Source organism: Oncorhynchus tshawytscha, linkage group LG30, assembly GCF_018296145.1.
Source record: "Oncorhynchus tshawytscha isolate Ot180627B linkage group LG30, Otsh_v2.0, whole genome shotgun sequence".
In the NCBI taxonomy this organism is placed as follows: Eukaryota; Metazoa; Chordata; class Actinopteri; order Salmoniformes; family Salmonidae; genus Oncorhynchus; species Oncorhynchus tshawytscha.
In genome coordinates this window covers 33,619,270-33,638,254 of record NC_056458.1, presented here as the reverse complement: position 1 = coordinate 33,638,254, position 18,985 = coordinate 33,619,270, and the positions used below count along the sequence as shown (strand labels likewise).

Genomic DNA, 18,985 nt, shown 5'->3' with positions numbered 1-18,985 from the left:
TGTGTGGTTCCCACTGTGAAGCATGGAAGAGAAGGTGTGATGGTGCTTTGTTGGTGACACTGTCTGATTTGTTTAGAATTCAAGGCACACTTAACCAGCATGGCTACCACAGCATTACGCAGTGATACACCATCCCTTCTGGTTTGGGCTTAGTGAGACGATCACTTGTTTTTCAACATGACAATGACCCAACACACCTCCAAGCTGTGTATGGGCTTTTTGACCAAGAAGGAGAGTGATGAAGTGCTGCATCAGATGACCTGGGCTCAACAATCACCCGACCTCAACCTAATTGAGATAGTTTGGGATGAGTTGGACTGCAGAGTGAAGGAAAATCAGCCAACAAGTGCTCAGCATATGTGGGAACTCCTTGAAAACTGTTGCTGAAGACAGCATTCCAGGTGAAGCTGGTTGAGAGAATGCCAAGAGTGTGCAAAGCTGTCATCAAGGCAAAGGGTGATGTAATAGTGATGTCGTCACTATTATTCTACAATGCAGAAAATAGTAAAAGTAAAGGAAAACCATTGACTGAACAGGTGTGTCAAAACTTTTGACTGGTACTGTGTATATCTCCAACCTGTATATATTCTTGAAGAATATAACTTATAAATGCCTAATGAGCTCAGTTCAACTGTCACATTCCATGAGAACTCAAAATATAAGCTTGTTTTTCTCCAATGTTTGTAAACAGTGTAAATGTAAACACACTTTTTATAGCCTCATAACAGAGTTAAAACAATACGTTTGATATCATGAATGGTCCATCCTTGCACCCATAGCGCTGTCTATTAATCTGAAAGTGGTTACATCCCTCCAGACTCATCCCTCCCTCAGGCGGGGCGAATATTTTGTTATCGTTTCATCTGTGGATTTGCCCTTTAAACAGCTGCATATTATCACAATATCAGTGTCACCAACAAAAAGGTAAACAATAGGCCTATAGCAAATACTGCATATGGCATTCATTTTTCACATGTAAATAGCTCTTTTCAGTAGTGCTCAAAGCATGCCATTCCATGATCGAAGCATTTATTTTTCAACTCAAATCAATGAGCCCAATCAGTCCTCCATAATAACAAAATCACAATAAGGCTAATAAGTCCTTAGTTTTGGGGTTATGCTCAGGTAAAACAATGTCTAATCTATACTTCCATATTTCCAAGTCCGATTTCTTGAAGATCAAAGGGTATAACATTTATTGGAATGACTGGAATTCTGATAGGCTTTGGTTATTAATGTAAAGATAAAATTTAAATCGTATTATATGTAGTAGAAAGCGATAGTTATAAGAAGCCTATATAACCAACCCATAAAGTAAAATGTAACATCCATATGGCCAGCTATGTAAACTTTAACATTGATTTATCCTGCAATAGATGTCGTTCAATTGGTAACATACTTTTTTGTCTTCTTCTAATACCTCTTAAGGGGAAAGTAATCTAAAAGTAACTGAATAATCAGATTAATGAATGTAATCAGATAGGCTACCTGGGGCAGCTGTCGTTCTGCCTGAACAAGGCAGTTAACCCACTGTTCCCTGGTAGGCCGTCATTGGAAATAAGAATTTGTTCTTAACCAACTTGCCTAGTTAAATAAAGGTTCAATATTTTTTTCTTTAAGACTACGTTACTAAGTTTGGGTAGTCAAAAACTTACGTTACCGATTACAATTTTGGACAAGTAACTGTAACGGATTACCTTTAGAAAGTAACCTACCCAACCCGGTTTGTTTGAACCCAGCTTGTTAGTGTAATGAATGTAGCCACTATTAGTCATACTGTATTCCCAATCCCAAATTGCCCCCTAGACTCAACACTCTATGTACCTGTGGAGATCTGAGAGGATTTGATAGATGTAAGCAATATGGTGAAAATTCCACTGAACCTATCAGATGTCAAGGTAGAAAGATGTCTTACCATATTACTAGCTAAGCGTCTATAAGAGGGTACGCGTAGCAGTGTACTAGAATATTGGACTGTTGCCTTTCATACTTTTCGAAATCTTAGCGCAGCTCAAGCAATTTCTCCAACTGTCAACACATTCAAATGAATATAAAACGCATACCAGAGATGCGTTGGTTGGGAATTGTGGGAAGGTGTGCGTTCGGGCTGTGCATCCACGCGGATGGTGGTCTCAGAGCCGCATAGCTATGTCACAATGGGACACCGGAATATCAGGGAGTAAGAGGCCATTTGGGATGCTTACCCGTTCCAGGATGAGGTGGGACACAGTGGCGTTGGCGTCCACTATGATGGTGTCAGTCTGGTCGTTGCGGATCTCTTTTAGAACAGGCATGGGGTCCTGACTGTCATCCAGCACACGAACAGTCAGCGTCTCCTTAGAGATTAGGAACTGACGCAGTAACTGCTCCAGGTTCATCAAACCTGGGACAACAGCAACAATTGGCCATGAAAGTGTAATATTGTATCCCACAGCCCACAACGTTGATACACTTTCTTATGAACATCAGGTCACTACAATATAATCTGAATATCTTCTATTAAAGCCTAATCGTCTAAGTAATGGCCAGTAGGAGACTATTGCAAAGAATTCTGCCTTTGGTGATAGAAGTACCACATTTTACAACTCAGCTAGTCCTTTAAGTTAATCATAGGAAGTATTTTATCCATACAGCCATTGTAGGTTTATACTATCACTCCTTTGTTGGCCGTATTTCCTTACATATGCTCTAAATGCTTGATTTCTGTATTTCAAGTCTGTCCAAAAAGACCAGCATACAGTATGTAAATTACCATCTTCAAAATATAACAAAATTGATGCATTGTCATAAGTAAGCAACATCATCTTTCCAGTGCCCAACTAACACTGTGAAAGCAATTTCACTAGGAAATAGGCATTCTATTTTAAGTTAAGATAACATATTGTTATAGAGAAAATACCAGCTGTTAGCCTAAGTATATTTTTAGGTTGGAGGGATTCACCTTATCCACGTTCTATATGGGGCGGCAGCGTAGCCTAGTGGTTAGAACGAATCCCGAGCTGACAAGGTACAAAATCTGTCATTCTGCCCCTGAACAAGGCAGTTAACCCACTGTTCCTAGGCAGTCATTGAAAATAAGAATTTGTTCTTAACTGACTTGCCTAGTTAAATAAAGGTAAAATAAATATATAAGCATTGGGAACCAAAGCAAAGCTTAACTCATAATTTCACTCTTTCCACACCTGCCCTTGTCTCTGGGTGATACCCCTGAGGTGGCCTGGCTCCATAGGCCTGTCACACAGACGCATGGTGACACACTCACAAACGTCCCAATGACCACGGCAAGACAGAAAAGCTCAATTGGATCAATAATGACCTGCAGATGAATGATGAGTGCGTGATGTGAATGAAACAAATAATAGTCAGCTTTGGGCAGATGAGTGCTTAAGGGGCAGACTGACAGAGATGACTGACCTGCTAGAGGAAGACTGGTGGTTCCAATGACTCAGTTGGTCAGAAAACAGTCAACACCAATTTTATGAGTCTGCTAAATTACCATCTCACTACATCGCCTCCTGTTGCTGTATATGCAATGATTGCATGCATGTCCTAAAGTTAAACTGTACAGGTGTATTGTTATCATATAAAACCCAGTGGAATTTCCATTACAGTAATTATATTTCTATGGGTCCATCCATCACAACATAGTTGAGTTCATTGAGTAATTGTATTTCTATAGGATTGTTTACTTAAATGGGAATGTCCATCTAGTAATTTCCATTTCTATGGTTGGCAACTCACAGTCAGCCCTGGCGCAGAGTAGACAGGCGCTGGTGCTGTTGAAGAAGGAGAGCAAGTCCACCACGGCTAGGCTGACATGTGCATTGGTGGGCCGCAGGTCCAGGGGCGAGAAGCGCGGGAAGCGGGCCCTCAGGAGGTCCTCAGGCGCCACCCTCACGTAAGGCACCTGGGGGTGTAATGAAAAGCAAATTAAATCATACCGTAGAACAGGGACTGTAAGTATCAATCTTCTCAGAGTACGAGTGCTGATCTAGGATCAGTTTAGACTTTTATATCATAACGACAATGGACTAAATCAGCACTCCGACTCTAAGAGCCTTGGTACATACTAGAGGTCGACCGATTATGATTTTTCAACGCCGATACCGATACCGATTATTGGAGGGCCAAAAAAGCTGATGCCGATTAATCGACTGGTAAAAAAAAAAGGTTTTGTAATAATGACAATTACAACAATACTGAATTAAACACTTATTTTAACTTAATATAATACATCAATAAAATCAATTTAGCCTCAAGTAGATAATGAAACATGTTCAATTTGGTTTAAATAATGCAAAAACAAAGTGTTGGAATTTGGTGTCAGGAAAATAACCTCACACTCAACGTCAACAAAACAAAGGAGATGATTGTGGACTTCAGGAAACAGCAGAGGGAGCACCACCCTATCCACATCGTTGGGACAGTAGTGGAGAGGGTAGTAAGTTTTAAGTTCCTCGGCGTACACATCACGGACAAACTGAATTGGTCCACCCACACAGACAGCGTCGTGAAGAAGGCGCAGCAGCGCCTCTTCAACCTCAGGAGGCTGAAGAAATTCAGCTTGTCACCAAAAGCACTCACAAACTTCTACAGATGCACAATCGAGAGCATCCTGTCGGGCTGTATCACCGCCTGGTACGGCAACTATTCCTCCCACAACCGTAAGGCTCTCCAGAGGGTAGTGAGGTCTGCACAACGCATCACTGGTGGCAAACTACCTGCCCTCCAGGACACCGATACCACCCGATGTCACAGGAAGGCCATAAAGATCATCAAGGACAACAACCACCCGAGCCACTGCCTGTTCTGGATGATAGCGGGGTGAAGGCGAGGTCAGTACAGGTGCATCAAAGCTGGGACCGAGAGACTGAAAAACAGCTTCTATCTCAAGGCCATCAGACTGTTAAACAGCCACCACTAACATTGAGTGGCTGCTGCCAACACACTGACTCAACTCCAGCCACTTTAATAATGGGAATTGATGGAAATTGATGTAAAATATCACTAGCCACTTTAAACAATGCTACTTAACATAAGGTTTACATACCCTACATTACTCATCTCATATGTATATACTGTACTCTATATCATCTAATGCATCTTTATGTAATACATGTATCACTAGTCACTTTAAACTATGCCACTATATTTACATACCCTATATTACGCATCTCATATGTATATACTGTACTCGATACCATCTACTGCATCTTGCCTATGCCGTTTTGTACCATCACTCATTCATATATCTTTATGTACATATTCTTTATTCCTTTACACTTGTGTGTATGAGGTAGTAGTTTTGGAATTGTTAGGTTAGATTACTCGTTGGTTATTACTGCATTGTCGGAACTAGAAGCACAAGCATTTCACTACACTTGCATTTTAACATCTGCTAACCATGTGTATGTGACAAATACATTTGATTTGAGAAGAACGTAAAAGTGCAATATGTGCCATGTAAGAAAGCTAACGTTTAAGTTCCTTGCTCAGAACATGAGAACATATGAAAGCTGGTGGTTCCTTTTAACATGAGACTTCAATATTCCCAGGTAAGAAGTTTTAGGTTGTAGTTATTATAGGACTATTTCCCTCTATACCATTTGTATTTCATTAACCTTTGACTATTGGATGTTCTTATAGGCACTTTAGTATTGCCAGTGTAACAGTATAGCTTCCGTCCCTTTCCTCGCTCCTCTCTGGGCTCGAACCAGCAACACAACGACAACAGCCACCACATCGAAGCAGCGTTACCCATGCAGAGCAAGGGAAACAACCACCAAGGCTCAGAGCGAGAGAAGTTTGAAACGCTATTAGCGTGCGCTAACTAGCCAGCCATTTCACTTCGGTCACACCAGCCTCAAATCAAATCAAATTTTATTTGTCACATACACATGGTTAGCAGATGTTAATGCGAGTGTAGCGAAATGCTTGTGCTTCTAGTTCCGACAATGCAGTAATAACCAACAAGTAATCTAACTAACAATTCCAAAACTACTGTCTTATACACAGTGTAAGGGGATAAAGAATATGTACATAAGGATATATGAATGAGTGATGGTACAGAGCAGCATAGGCAAGATACAGTAGCTGATATCGAGTACAGTATATACATATGAGATGAGTATGTAAACAAAGTGGCATAGTTAAAGTGGCTAGTGATACATGTATTACATAAGGATGCAGTCGATGATATAGAGTACAGTATATACGTATGTATATGAGATGAATAATGTAGGGTAAGTAACATTATATAAGGTAGCATTGTTTATATATTTACATAATTTCCCATCAATTCCCATTATTAAAGTGGCTGGAGTTGAGTCAGTGTCATTGTCAGTGTGTTGGCAGCAGCCACTCAATGTTAGTGGTGGCTGTTTAACAGTCTGATGGCCTTGAGATAGAAGCTGTTTTTCAGTCTCTCGGTCCCAGCTTTGATGCACCTGTACTGACCTCGCCTTCTGGATGATAGCGGGGTGAACAGGCAGTGGCTCGGGTGGTTGATGTCCTTGATGATCTTTATGGCCTTCCTGTAACATCGGGTGGTGTAGGTGTCCTGGAGGGCAGGTAGTTTGCCCCCGGTGATGCGTTGTGCAGACCTCACTACCCTCTGGAGAGCCTTACGGTTGAGGGCGGAGCAGTTGCCGTACCAGGCGGTGATACAGCCCGCCAGGATGCTCTCGATTGTGCATCTGTAGAAGTTTGTGAGTGCTTTTGGTGACAAGCCGAATTTCTTCAGCCTCCTGAGGTTGAAGAGGCGCTGCTGCGCCTTCTTCACGATGCTGTCTGTGTGAGTGGACCAATTCAGTTTGTCTGTGATGTGTATGCCGAGGAGTTGATAGGTTTGAAGTCATAAACAGCGCAATGCTTGACGCACAACAAAGAGCTGCTGGCAAAAAACGAAAGTGCTGTTTGAATGAATGTTTACTCGCCTGCTTCTGCCTACCACCACTCAGTCAGATACTTAGATGCTTGTATGCTCAGTCAGATTATATGCAACACAGGACACGCTAGATAATACCTAGTAATATCATCAACCATGTGTAGTTAACTAGTGATTATGATTGATTGTTTTTTATAAGATAAGTTTAATGCTAACTAGCAACTTACCTTGGCTTACTGCATTTGCGTAACAGGCAGTCTCCTTGTGGAGTGCAACGAGAGAGAGGCAGGTCGTTATTGCGTTGGACTAGTTAACTGTAAGGTTGCAAGATTGGATCCCCCGAGCTGACAAGGTGAAAATCTGTTTCTGCCCCGGAACGAGGCAGTTAACCCACCGTTCCTAGGCCGTCATTGAAAATAAGAATGTGTTCTTAACTGACTTGCCTAGTTAAATAAAGATTAAATAAAAGGTGTAAAAAAATGTTTTTTTATATAAAAAATATTTCAAAAAGTAAATTTATTATTATTATTTATTTTTAAATCGGCGCCCAAAAATATTGATTTCCGATTGTTATGAAAACATGAAATCGGCCCTAATTAATCGTCCATTCCGATTAATCGGTCGACCTCTAGTACATACAGTCCCAGGTTACCCTAATAGGGGCGAATCCTAATTTCCAATTGTCAAAAAAGTTAGGATTCGCCCCTTAACTACTAAAGCAGACTAGATTTTTAGAGTACTCTAGGAAAACACAGTGATCAAGTGCATTTCAACTGGGTAACTTAAAATGTACCGTTTCTAAGCAGCTGACAAACTAATGCCTTGTGAATGAGAACTATAATACTTATAACTATAAGTAGTCCTGAAAATATGTATACAAAAGTCTATACAGTATGCTGCAGGAGATGGGAGATGTACTGTGCAGTAAGAATATACTACAGCTATGTATCGACAAACCAGTGCCTCTCCCCTTTGAAGCTGCCCACTGAGATGTTTTCAGGACCATGGCCAGCTCTTTCTAGTGCCATACACGGATGAATACTGTATACACACACACACACACACACACACACACACACACACACACACACACACAGGTAACTGCCAAAATAAAGGAAACACCAACATAAAGTGTCTTAACGGGGAGTTGGGCCACCACGAGCTGCCAGAACAGCTTCAATGATCTTTGACATATAATCTACAAGTGTCTGAAACTCTAGAACACCATTCCTCCACGAGAAATTCCATAATTTGGTGTTTTGTTGATGGTGATGGAAAACAGTCTCAGGCACCACTCCAGAATTTCCCATAAGTGTTCAATTCTGTTGAGATCTGGTGAATGACAGACACACACACACACACACATTAAACCCCCTATGCTTATTTGTGTCCCCTCTTTCAAAGTCACAGATCTTTTAGCCATGGTAGACAAAATAGTGGGCAACTGGGGATTTTTACAAATGACTATGCATGATGGGAGAACTTAAAAACCTCTCTAGGGTATGTGGGACGTTAGCGTCCCACCTGGCCAACATCCAGTGAGATTGCAGAGCGCCAAATTCAAATACAGAAATACTCATTACAAAAATTCAGAAAAGATACAACTATTTGACATAGGTTTAAAGATGAACTTCTTGTGAATCCAACCACCGGTGTCAGATTTTAAAAATGCTTTACGGCGAAAGCATACCTTACGATTATTTGACAACATAGCCCAGCAGACAAATCCTTACAAACAGTAACCAGCCAAGTAGAAGAGTTACACAAGTCAGAAATAGAGATCAAATTAATCACTTACCTTTGATGATCTTCATATGGTTGCACTCAGAAGACATTCATTTATCCAATAAATGTTCCTTTTGTTTGATAAAGTCTCTCTTTATATCCAAAAACCTCTGTTTTGTTTGCGTGTTTTCTTCAGTAATCCACAGGCTCAAACGCAGTGACAACAGGTAGACAAAAAAAATCCTAATTGTATTCGTAAAGTTCATAGAAACATGTCAAACAATCTTTATATTCAATCCTCAGGTTGTTTTTAGCCTAAATAATCGATAATATTTCAACCGGACAATTAACATTGTCAAAAAAAAGAGGTAAACAAGAAAAGACACTCTCTCGGTTGCGCGCATGAAAAAGCTCTGTGACACAGCAGGGTCCACTCATTCCGACTGCTCTTACTCCCTCATTTTTCAGAATACAAGCCTGAAACAATTTCTAAAGACTTGACATCTAGTGGAAGGCATAGGAACTGAAATTTGAGTCCTAAGTCAATGGATACTGTAATGACATTGAATAGAAATCTACAACAACAAAAAGGTTTTCACCTGCCAAATCAGTTCTGTTATACTCACAGACACTATTTGAACCGTTTTGGAAACTTTAGTGTTTTCTATCCAAATCTACCAATTATATGCATATCCTATCTTCTGGGCCTGAGTAGAAGGCAGTTTAATTTGGGAATGCTTTCCATCCAAAATTCCAAATGCTGCCTCCTACCCTAGAGAAGTAAATTGCTTAAATAACTCAGGAACAACACCTGCGTGGAAGCATCTGCTTTCAATATAATTTGTATCCCTCATTTATTCAAGTGTTTCCTTTATTTTGGCATTTACCTGTAAATTGAAGACATCAAGCTGCTTGCTAGTCTAAGTCAATATGGCATCTATAGGGCACACAGGGGGATGATAGAATATGAAGTCACGACTGTAATAAACAGAGCTAGTATCCACTGTAGCTATGGGTGAAAAACCACTTGAGTAGAACCAATAGTTTCCTGCATTAACCCACTAAGTGAATCAACAACACTGTGGCTGGCTAGAAGGTTACACTCATTGGTTACACCTCATCACCATAGGCATAATGTTATAAGTATAGAGTTGACTTCGTGCCTGCCTACTTCTACCTAGCCCTTAATTGTCTCAGCGGTCCAGTGGTAATGTGTTGCCATACGGCGAGACAGACCATGATAAGCTTCAACAGCTGCTCAGCTCTGCTCACAGCAGGACAATGCTCTGCTTTAATAATAATAAAACATCCCAACGGCCATTAGGCTAGGACACAAGGTGAGACACGGCTAATGGGGGAATTGGCTGAAAAACAGCCATTACCGAATGTCATTGAAGGCTCTATTTTTGGCTGGATGTGCAAGTATCAAACGCATGTTAGTTAGACATTTTGTAATGTAAAAACTGGCACACTGGTGTTTTCCAACCCCTAGGCCAGGTTCAATAATTTACCTATCTTCCTTTGAGGAAACAATATTTGAGGTGTGTCCTTAAAAATGTGCGCCAATATGGCAATAAAAAAAAAATATATATCTTTTTTTTAATTTTTTTTTTTTTTTTTAATTAACAAATCAATACAGAAAGTACACGAGGGAACACAAGTATATACAGATTATATACAATGGACAATCGAGCTAGGGGGTACAATATCACACTACAATTACACAAGGACCTTAAGGGACATACACTTACAATTCTAACAGCTTTTTTGTTAGAAGAGTATTTAACGGTCTTAAAATACAGTTCAATTTCTTTTTGTAGGGGAAGAAAATATGTTTTTTTGTTTGCAAATTTACATTTGTGTATATGAAATTTAGACAAAAGAATAGTGAAATTAATTGCATAAAAATGTTTCAGCTTATTTCTATCGTATGTAAAGAATCCAAGCAGTACATCTCTCCACAATAGTGTAAAATCTTCATAAATGTGTTCAATTATAAATCTACTGATGTCTTGCCACAGTTTTCTTACATGAATACAATGCCAAAAAAGATGCAACACTGTTTCTGGGTGGTCATTACAAAAGGAGCAATTTGAGTTGATGTTTTCCTTCAACTTCTTCATATGGTGGTTGGCAGGATAATATTTATGAATAATTTTAAAGGAAACTTCCTTAATTTTGTTAACAAGTATGCTATGTATGTTAACAATGTGTGTGGCAACATCCCAAACTTTTTTCCAACAGATATTATCAATAAATCCATTCCAATAAGGCATGACATCCTGCTGAAACAAGGTTCGTATCGCTCTGTTGTTGAATGGACCTAAAGAGAAACAAATCTTTCCTACTGATGAGTCAACAGGGTCAATAGAAGGTAGGCTCTGAGGGTCAGGTCTTGACACATTCCTGAATAATAGAGCAACACCTGAGGGAATGGCATCTAAAACAATTGCAAAATCTTTAGGTGTTACAGGGACCTTGTAAAGTGATAAGAATTCCTTATAACTGAGTAAAAGACCCTCTGCATTTACCAGTTGGCTCACCAATAGGATATTATTTCGGAACCAATATTCGAAAAAACAAATAAGTATTTTTATACAATATATCCCGATTATTCCATATATAATATCTGTGTGGAGAAAAATTGTGTTTATAAATTAAGGAAATATGGTAATTTCAGTGAGCACAACTAGGGATATAGAGTACCATACCACTCAACCATATGAGTCATAATACCCATAAAACCTGGCAATCAAACAAGGAAATGGTTCCAATGGTTTTTCACCATTCATTTTTGCCATAGGGAATTTTAGAAACACTTAAAATAAAGGCCGTGTTTCGTGTAGGCTTACCCTGACGAGACGTTTTGATAACCATGTAAATCTCTCTAGGACAAATTAAATGTTATTTAGTCACATGCGCAAAATACAACAGGTAGACCTTACAGTGAAATGCTTACTCATGAGCCCCTAACCAAAAAAGCAGTTTAAAAAAAATATGAGTAAGAATAAGAAATAAAACTAACAAGTAATTAAAGAGCAGCAGCAAAATAACAACAGCGAGACTATACACAGGGGTGTACCGGTACAGAGTAAATGTGCGTGGGCACCTGTTAGTTGAGGCAATATGTACATGTAGGCAGTTACCAAGGTGACTTTTATCAATATATTTGCCTGTATTTACCCACTCCGCCCCCAAAATGAAATGCTAATGTAGTTATCATAAAATAACCAGTGTTGTGTTCGAGACCACCTAAAGCGAGACCGACCCAAAGCCAGAGCAAATTGAGTCAGAGTCAAGACCAAGACCAGAAGGGGGACAAGGAGTCCGAGAACGAGTTAAGACCAGAAACATCTGTTTTGTCCAGGACCGGAGTCTACACAGACCAGTGCACTATAAGCAATCAGCGCTACAGTAGGCCTTCATATGAACAAGCCATTTGCCACACGGGCCTGCCATCATACCCCTTCAACCTTCCTGTGTTTCCAGGCAGTTGCAATAGCGCAACTTTAGATCATTAGAACGCATTCCCCAAAAGCCACAAAATACACCTGAATTTCTGCAAAAATGTAAACACCACTGAAGTCCTCTCACATTTGGAAACTTTACAGTTCTATTGATCAAACAACCATGAAAAGGTAGGCTCTCTTACTCAGTTATGCACATCAACAACTATAATATCAACAACCAATGCTAGGCAGAGCAAGATGAGTTTAAATCTAATCTTAGCTGTTTACATGTTATCTAGAGCGTTCTTGACTATGTTTCCTGACACCGGTCATATTCAGCGGGTGTTGCGCATGTAAATTCATCAGTTCTGTGCTCTGGCACACTTGGACGAGAGTGCTCTGAAATTGGAGTAGATAAAAAGAGTGAATTTGCGAACGCAAGAGATATGCCAACTGGATAACCAAATGATACCTGCATCTCTAGCTGTGTATATCCACCAAAAAACGACATGAGAAAAGACTCACCCACTCCTCCATTGGCATGACATCCTCTAAGCAGCTAGCTAGCTAACGTTAGGTTCCGTGTTTTAAGCTTGCTACATAAATATATACACTAGCCTATTAGCAACATTTTGACTGACTTGAGATCATTGCCCTTGCTAGTTCGATTGTATTGACATTCTCAGCGTTAGTTACATTTGTCCGTATTTGACCAGAATATTGAGTCATTGAAACTGAAACAGCGCATCCAGAATGGAGGCAGCAAACAATGTACCAGGCCAGCTGTGATTTACAACCTGACAGCAATATTTTTTGGACGACCAAGAAATGTATTGGTGAATTATATTAATCATGCATCTATTTATTCTGCCATCAATGCCTTCGTGTACGTCATGGAACGTTGAGTCAAATAAGCTATTATTAAAACCTCTTATGAAGCTGGCTTTGTAGCATAAACTGGGAATTGGATATTTTTTACTGATATTATGATGGTCTCTTTCATATCATTCAAAACACAGTCAGTTCCACTTTAAGTCACACTTTGTGTGCTACATGTGAAATTATTTTTGGGAAGTAATAGTAATACATTTAAATTGGGAAAGCTTAATGGTTGTGTTTTTGTGTTATGATTTGCTACCTACTGGCTTATTATGTCCGAATTTATGGACTGCTTAACCTTTAACATAATGCTGTGTGTGACTGCTGTCTTTCCATCGGCCCTATGCCGTGGTGTAGTGGTACCTGGAGATATGGGTATACTGTAATTTTGCAAGAAAATTTCCAAACGGCCAGTCCAGCAAAAGAAAATGGCACCCCGTGTGAAAAATCCTGTTTCCTATGTTTTTTTGTATGAGTTTTCCCATAGATGTTTCAGATTGTCAACCTCAAAGATCACCATTTTTTTTTATAGATTTATTTATTTTTTAAACGATGTGATGGTCTAAGTCCACAACAATGCTTAAACCACATCAATCTGATTGGCCTCAGTGCACCCAGGCCCATTCATGTCTACACCTCTGATGCAAACAGTGCATGATAACAATAGCACACCACAAATAGCATACTAACAAATACTTCGGACTAAACTTGTTTAATACCTGGTTTGCATACCCATTGTTTCCTTAGTTAGCATTTACTAGTAGATATCATACATTGAAACTTCTTTCCTACCCTACCGGCTTCCGATGGCATTCTTCTGTGAGCCGCTCCATGCCAAAGCCATTTGAGAGCGCACATGTGAATATATTTCACATGCTTTGCGATTGTGTAGGCTATGACAGAATCATGAACCTGTCACACACTGAAGGCCTATAGGTTTGCCATTGCGCAAACATGTCTATAATAGATAAAGGCTGTTAAGATAATGTTTCAAGAAAGGAGTTTATATATATTTGTCCTGGCTAAGCGGTTTTATCCACTGACTGAATGAAAGCTGATAATTATGAGTTTTTTTATTTCACTGGTCTGCTGGTCTCAGGAAGAAATTATGAGTCCTCACTTTTAGACTGCCAAATTGAGGCAAAGGTAAGAAACTCTGGATTCACATTAGATAGTTAATCCAGAGATTCTTACCTTTGCCTCGATTTGACAGTTTAGTCCAGAATACGAGCTCCACGAACCGCCAACTCCTTCGCTGGAGTCCCATATTGCAGGAAAACGAGAGGGTTATGATCGGTATAGACCATCAGAAGGGTAGAGATTCATACATAAACCTCAAAGTGCTGAAGAGCCAGTACCAAACGAGCTCCTCCTTCTCGATAGTGGTTTTGATATGAGGCCATTTTTTTTTAAAGTACCCCACAGGGTGCTCAACATTGTTATTGTATTTCTGTAGGACAGCCCCTGCTTCTACGTCGCTGGCATCGGTGTACAAAGCAAATGGCCGATGGAAATCCGGAGCTGCTAGCACCGGTGCAGAGACCAAAGGGTCTTAGCATTTCGTAACCTGATCAGATGATGAAGGTAGGAAAACAAACCATCAGGAGTGACAAAAGCAGACAACTCTTTGACGTGCTCAGTTAGAGGGACCTGCCAATATCCCTTCAGCAGATCAAACGTGCTAATGTACTTAGCAGTGCCAACACAGTCCACACAATCGTCGACCCTAGGCAAAGGGTACGAGTCTGACTTAGTAACGGTATTGACTTTGCGAAAATCGGGGAAAAAACATCCCCTTTGTTACAAATATACTGGGCGAACTCTACGGACTGTTGCCATGTTGTGCAATGCTGTGCTCAAGTATAAACTCTACTTCACTATGGCGCTAACGTGCTCCAACGGATTAGTTTGTTCGTGATTAAGGTGTTGCCCTGCAACAACCTCGCTCTCAGCAAGCTCAAAAGGACCTCTTAAATGATGTCCAAACAAGCTCATTCAGACTAAAACCGAGAGATTCCTGACCAACCACGCTGCAATCAGCACAAGAGGGACCCCATCATCCCAGTCTCTCAAACTAAAAGCAGTAAGCTCTCAACATAGACTTCAAAGTCTGATAATCTCTCAATAGCACATTGAGACTCTGGGTGGTAGACACTAGAGGGGAAATTAGTTACACCCAACTGTTGTAGAACTTGCTGGAAGACCTTTGACATGAAATTCAAATTCGGTCTGATTGCACAATCCGCAGAAGTCCAAACGTTGACAATTGTTTCACCAGGGCCTTAATACTGGGAGCTGTGATTTTCCTCAGTGGAATAGCCTCAGGGAAACGAGTAGCAGCACACATGGTTACGAGAAACTGGTTACCACTCTTGGCTTCGGGAAAAGAACCAACACAGTCCACCAGAACCCTGCTGAAATAAATATATATATATATATACACACACAGTGGGGCAAAAAGTATTTAGTCAGCCACCAATTGTGCAAGTTCTCCCACTTAAAAATATGAGAGAGGCCTGTAATTTTCATCATAGGTACACTTCAACTATGACAGACAAAATGAGAAGAGAAAAAAAAAATCCAGAAAATCATTTTTTGAGGTTGGACATAAGCATGTAGGGTGCACCGATTGGCATCACCTCGTTAGTCAGTATGTGTTACACCTGTGCTGGTTTGTCATCTCGTTAGTGGGAAAGTGTTTCACCTGTGCTGGCCCAGTGATTCTGTTGTCTTGAGAGAGGTGGAGAGTTAATGCCTTTTTAGTTGGTACTCCCTATTTGAGTCTTTATCTTATCTTCCCTGTTTTTGTTTTGTTGTACTTTTTGATCTGCTTCCTATCTAAGTTTGGTGTGGGTTTTAATTTTGGACAAATTTAGTGGGTGCTCATGGTGGGTGTCTTTTAGGTCCCAGTTGTTGATAGTGACCTTTCAGTGGACACACCCATGAGTGTCTTTCAGAACCCTTCCTAAAACCCCCACCATTTTGGTTGTGGTCAGTAACTCTTTGAAGGTTCCACCTTCTGTTTGAGCGACATTATTTGGTTTTCTTGCTAATACGCAGACCGATACCTGCATGTGCACCCATGTTCACAGAAGTGTATTGGTCACACACACACCTCTTTCTCTCCACAGATATTACTGATGATGGTGTCGGAAGCTGGGCTAGCAGAGGGTCCCAGGACCGCCAATACTCCCTTAGAGATAATCTGGCACACTGTTGGGAGGGAGAGGAGAAAACAGGGAACCAAATGAGCATTAACATAGAATTTACAATGGCATTGAATTACACACTGGTTGCATATTGATACAGAGTACAATGCAATTTAATACAATATAAAAGCAGAATATGAAAGTATTGTTTACTTTTACAATATACAAGTAAATATGTACATTTTGTTTTCTTGCATGTTTCTGGTTGTTTTGACCCACAAATTTGCAGATAGACTGGCAGGTCAATTCTTTTTTTGGCTTGACTAGCCAGTTCGCTAATTGTTTTTGTTTGAATGATGCGTCTGGACACTGTACCAGCTTTTTTTGTTTCACCTGGCTGCTGGTTCCTGATCTTTTGAAACCATCAATTGAGGAGTTACCTAACGCTTGAGAGGAATGGGAGATGCAGTAGAGGAATGCAGTGCTGAGGCAGAGGGCTCGTAGTGAGGAGGACTGGCTACTACTCTGAACTGTGTGTGGGGTGCTAGAAAGCACCCGGCGCTGCTGAGGCAAACATTGTGAAGGAGGCTCTACCATTAGTTTTCATTGAAGGCTAAATAGAAAGACTCCAACCACAGCCTAGACATACTGTAGTGTCACCTACATGGGCCCAATATGGAGGGATATCACAACACTACATTATGCAAAAAACAAATAATCTCCCAGAATAAACACTTTTTTTTTTTTTTTTGCATATCAGGCTGACAAGCGTGTCTTGGTTTGAGAGGCGTATCAAAGGGCGCTATCTCCAGAATTGTGTAACCATGTGCAGAGCCTGCGGTCTACGGAATCATACAGTGCGTTTGAAAGTTTTCAGATCCGTTGCATATTCTACATTGTTACATAACAGCCTTATTGTAAAAAATATTATATAGTTTTTCCCCCCCTCAATCTGCACACAATACTCCATAATGTTTTTTAGATTGCTCAGTTTGGCTGGGCAGCCAGCTCTAAGCAGCGTCTTGATGGTTCCAAACTTCTTCCATTTAAGAATGATGGAGGCCACTGTGCTCTTGGGGACCGTATATGCTGCGGAAATGTTTTGGTATCCTTCCTCAGATCTGTGCCTCGACACAATCCTGTCTTAGACCTCATGGCTTGATTTTTGCTCTGATGTGCACTGTCAATGGTGGAACCTTAAATAGACAGGTGCATGCCTTTCCAAATCACCCAAACTGCTACAGACCTATATCTATCCTACCATGCCTTTCTAAGGTCTTCGAAAGCCAAGTCAACAAACAGATTACCGACCATTTCGAATCTCACCATACCTTCTCTGCTATGCAATCTGGTTTCAGAGCTGGTCATGGGTGCACCTCAGCCACGCTCAAGGTCCTAAACGATATCTTAACCGCCATCAATAAGAAACATTACTGTGCAGCCGTATTCATTGATCTGGCCAAGGCTTTCGACTCTGTCAATCACCACATCCTCATCGGCAGACTCGACAGCCTTGGTTTCTCAAATGATTGCCTCGCCTGGTTCATCAACTACTTCTCTGATAGAGTTCAGTGTGCCAAATCGGAGGGTCTGCTGTCCGGACCTCTGGCAGTCTCTTTGGGGGTGCCACAGGGTTCAATCCTCTGGCCGACTCTCTTCTCTGTATACATCACTGATGTTGCTCTTGCTGCTGGTGAGTCTCTGATCCACCTCTACGCAGACAACACCATTCTGTATACTTCCGGCCCTTCTTTGGACACTGTGTTAACAACCCTCCAGGCAAGCTTCCATGCCATACAACTCTCCTTCCGTGGCCTCCAATTGCTCTTAAATACAAGTAAAACTAAATGCATGCTCTTCAACCGATCGCTACCTGCACCTACCCGCCTGTCCAACATCACTACTCTGGACGGCTCTGACTTAGAATACGTGGACAACTACAAATACTTAGGTGTCTGGTTAGACTGTAAACTCTCCTTCCAGACCCATATCAAACATCTCCAATCCAAAGTTAAATCTAGAATTGGCTTCCTATTTCGCAACAAAGCATCCTTCACTCATGCTGCCAAACATACCCTTGTAAAACTGACCATCCTACCAATCCTCGACTTTGGCGATGTCATTTACAAAATAGCGTCCAATACCCTACTCAACAAATTGGATGCAGTCTATCACAGTGCAATCCGTTTTGTCACCAAAGCCCCATATACTACCCACCATTGCGACCTGTACGCTCTCGTTGGCTGGCCCTCGCTTCATACTCGTCGCCAAACCCACTGGCTCCATGTCATCTACAAGACCCTGCTAGGTAAAGTCCCCCCTTATCTCAGCTCGCTGGTCACCATAGCATCTCCCACCTGTAGCACACGCTCCAGCAGGTATATCTCTCTAGTCACCTCCAAAACCAATTCTTTCTTTGGCTGGCTCTCCTTCCAGTTCTCTGCTGCCAATGACTGGAATGAACTACAAAAATCTCTGAAACTGGAAACACTTATCTCCCTCACTAGCTTTCAGCACCAACTGTCAGAGCAGCTCACAGATTACTGCACCTGTACATAGCCCACCTATAATTTAGCCCAAACAACTACCTCTTTCCCAACTGTATTTAATTTATTTATTTATTTTGCTCCTTTGCACCCCATTATTTTTATTTCTACTTTGCACATTCTTCCATTGCAAAACTACCATTCCAGTGTTTTACTTGTTATATTGTATTTACTTTGCCACCATGGTCTTTTTTGCCTTTACCTCCCTTCTCACCTCATTTGCTCACATTGTATATAGACTTGTTTATACTGTATTATTGACTGTATGTTTGTTTTACTCCATGTGTAACTCTGTGTCGTTGTATCTGTCGAACTGCTTTGCTTTATCTTGGCCAGGTCGCAATTGTAAAT

General features: G+C 40.8%; 1 protein-coding gene across 1 annotated transcript in view; it reads right to left on the bottom strand.

Annotated features, from left to right (window-relative positions):
• LOC112229088 (glutamate receptor ionotropic, kainate 4-like) overlaps window positions 1–12,842 on the bottom strand; it is a 54,736-nt gene extending 41,894 nt beyond the window's left edge. The window contains exons 1-3 of the mRNA XM_042309191.1: window positions 12,586–12,842; window positions 3,742–3,907; window positions 2,205–2,383 (exon numbers count right to left, since the gene is read on the bottom strand). Coding sequence (XP_042165125.1) covers window positions 2,205–2,383; window positions 3,742–3,907; window positions 12,586–12,603 — 363 coding nt within the window. The 5' untranslated portion in view covers window positions 12,604–12,842. The remainder of the gene's footprint in view (window positions 1–2,204; window positions 2,384–3,741; window positions 3,908–12,585) is intronic.
• Window positions 12,843–18,985: the final 6,143 nt, after the last annotated feature.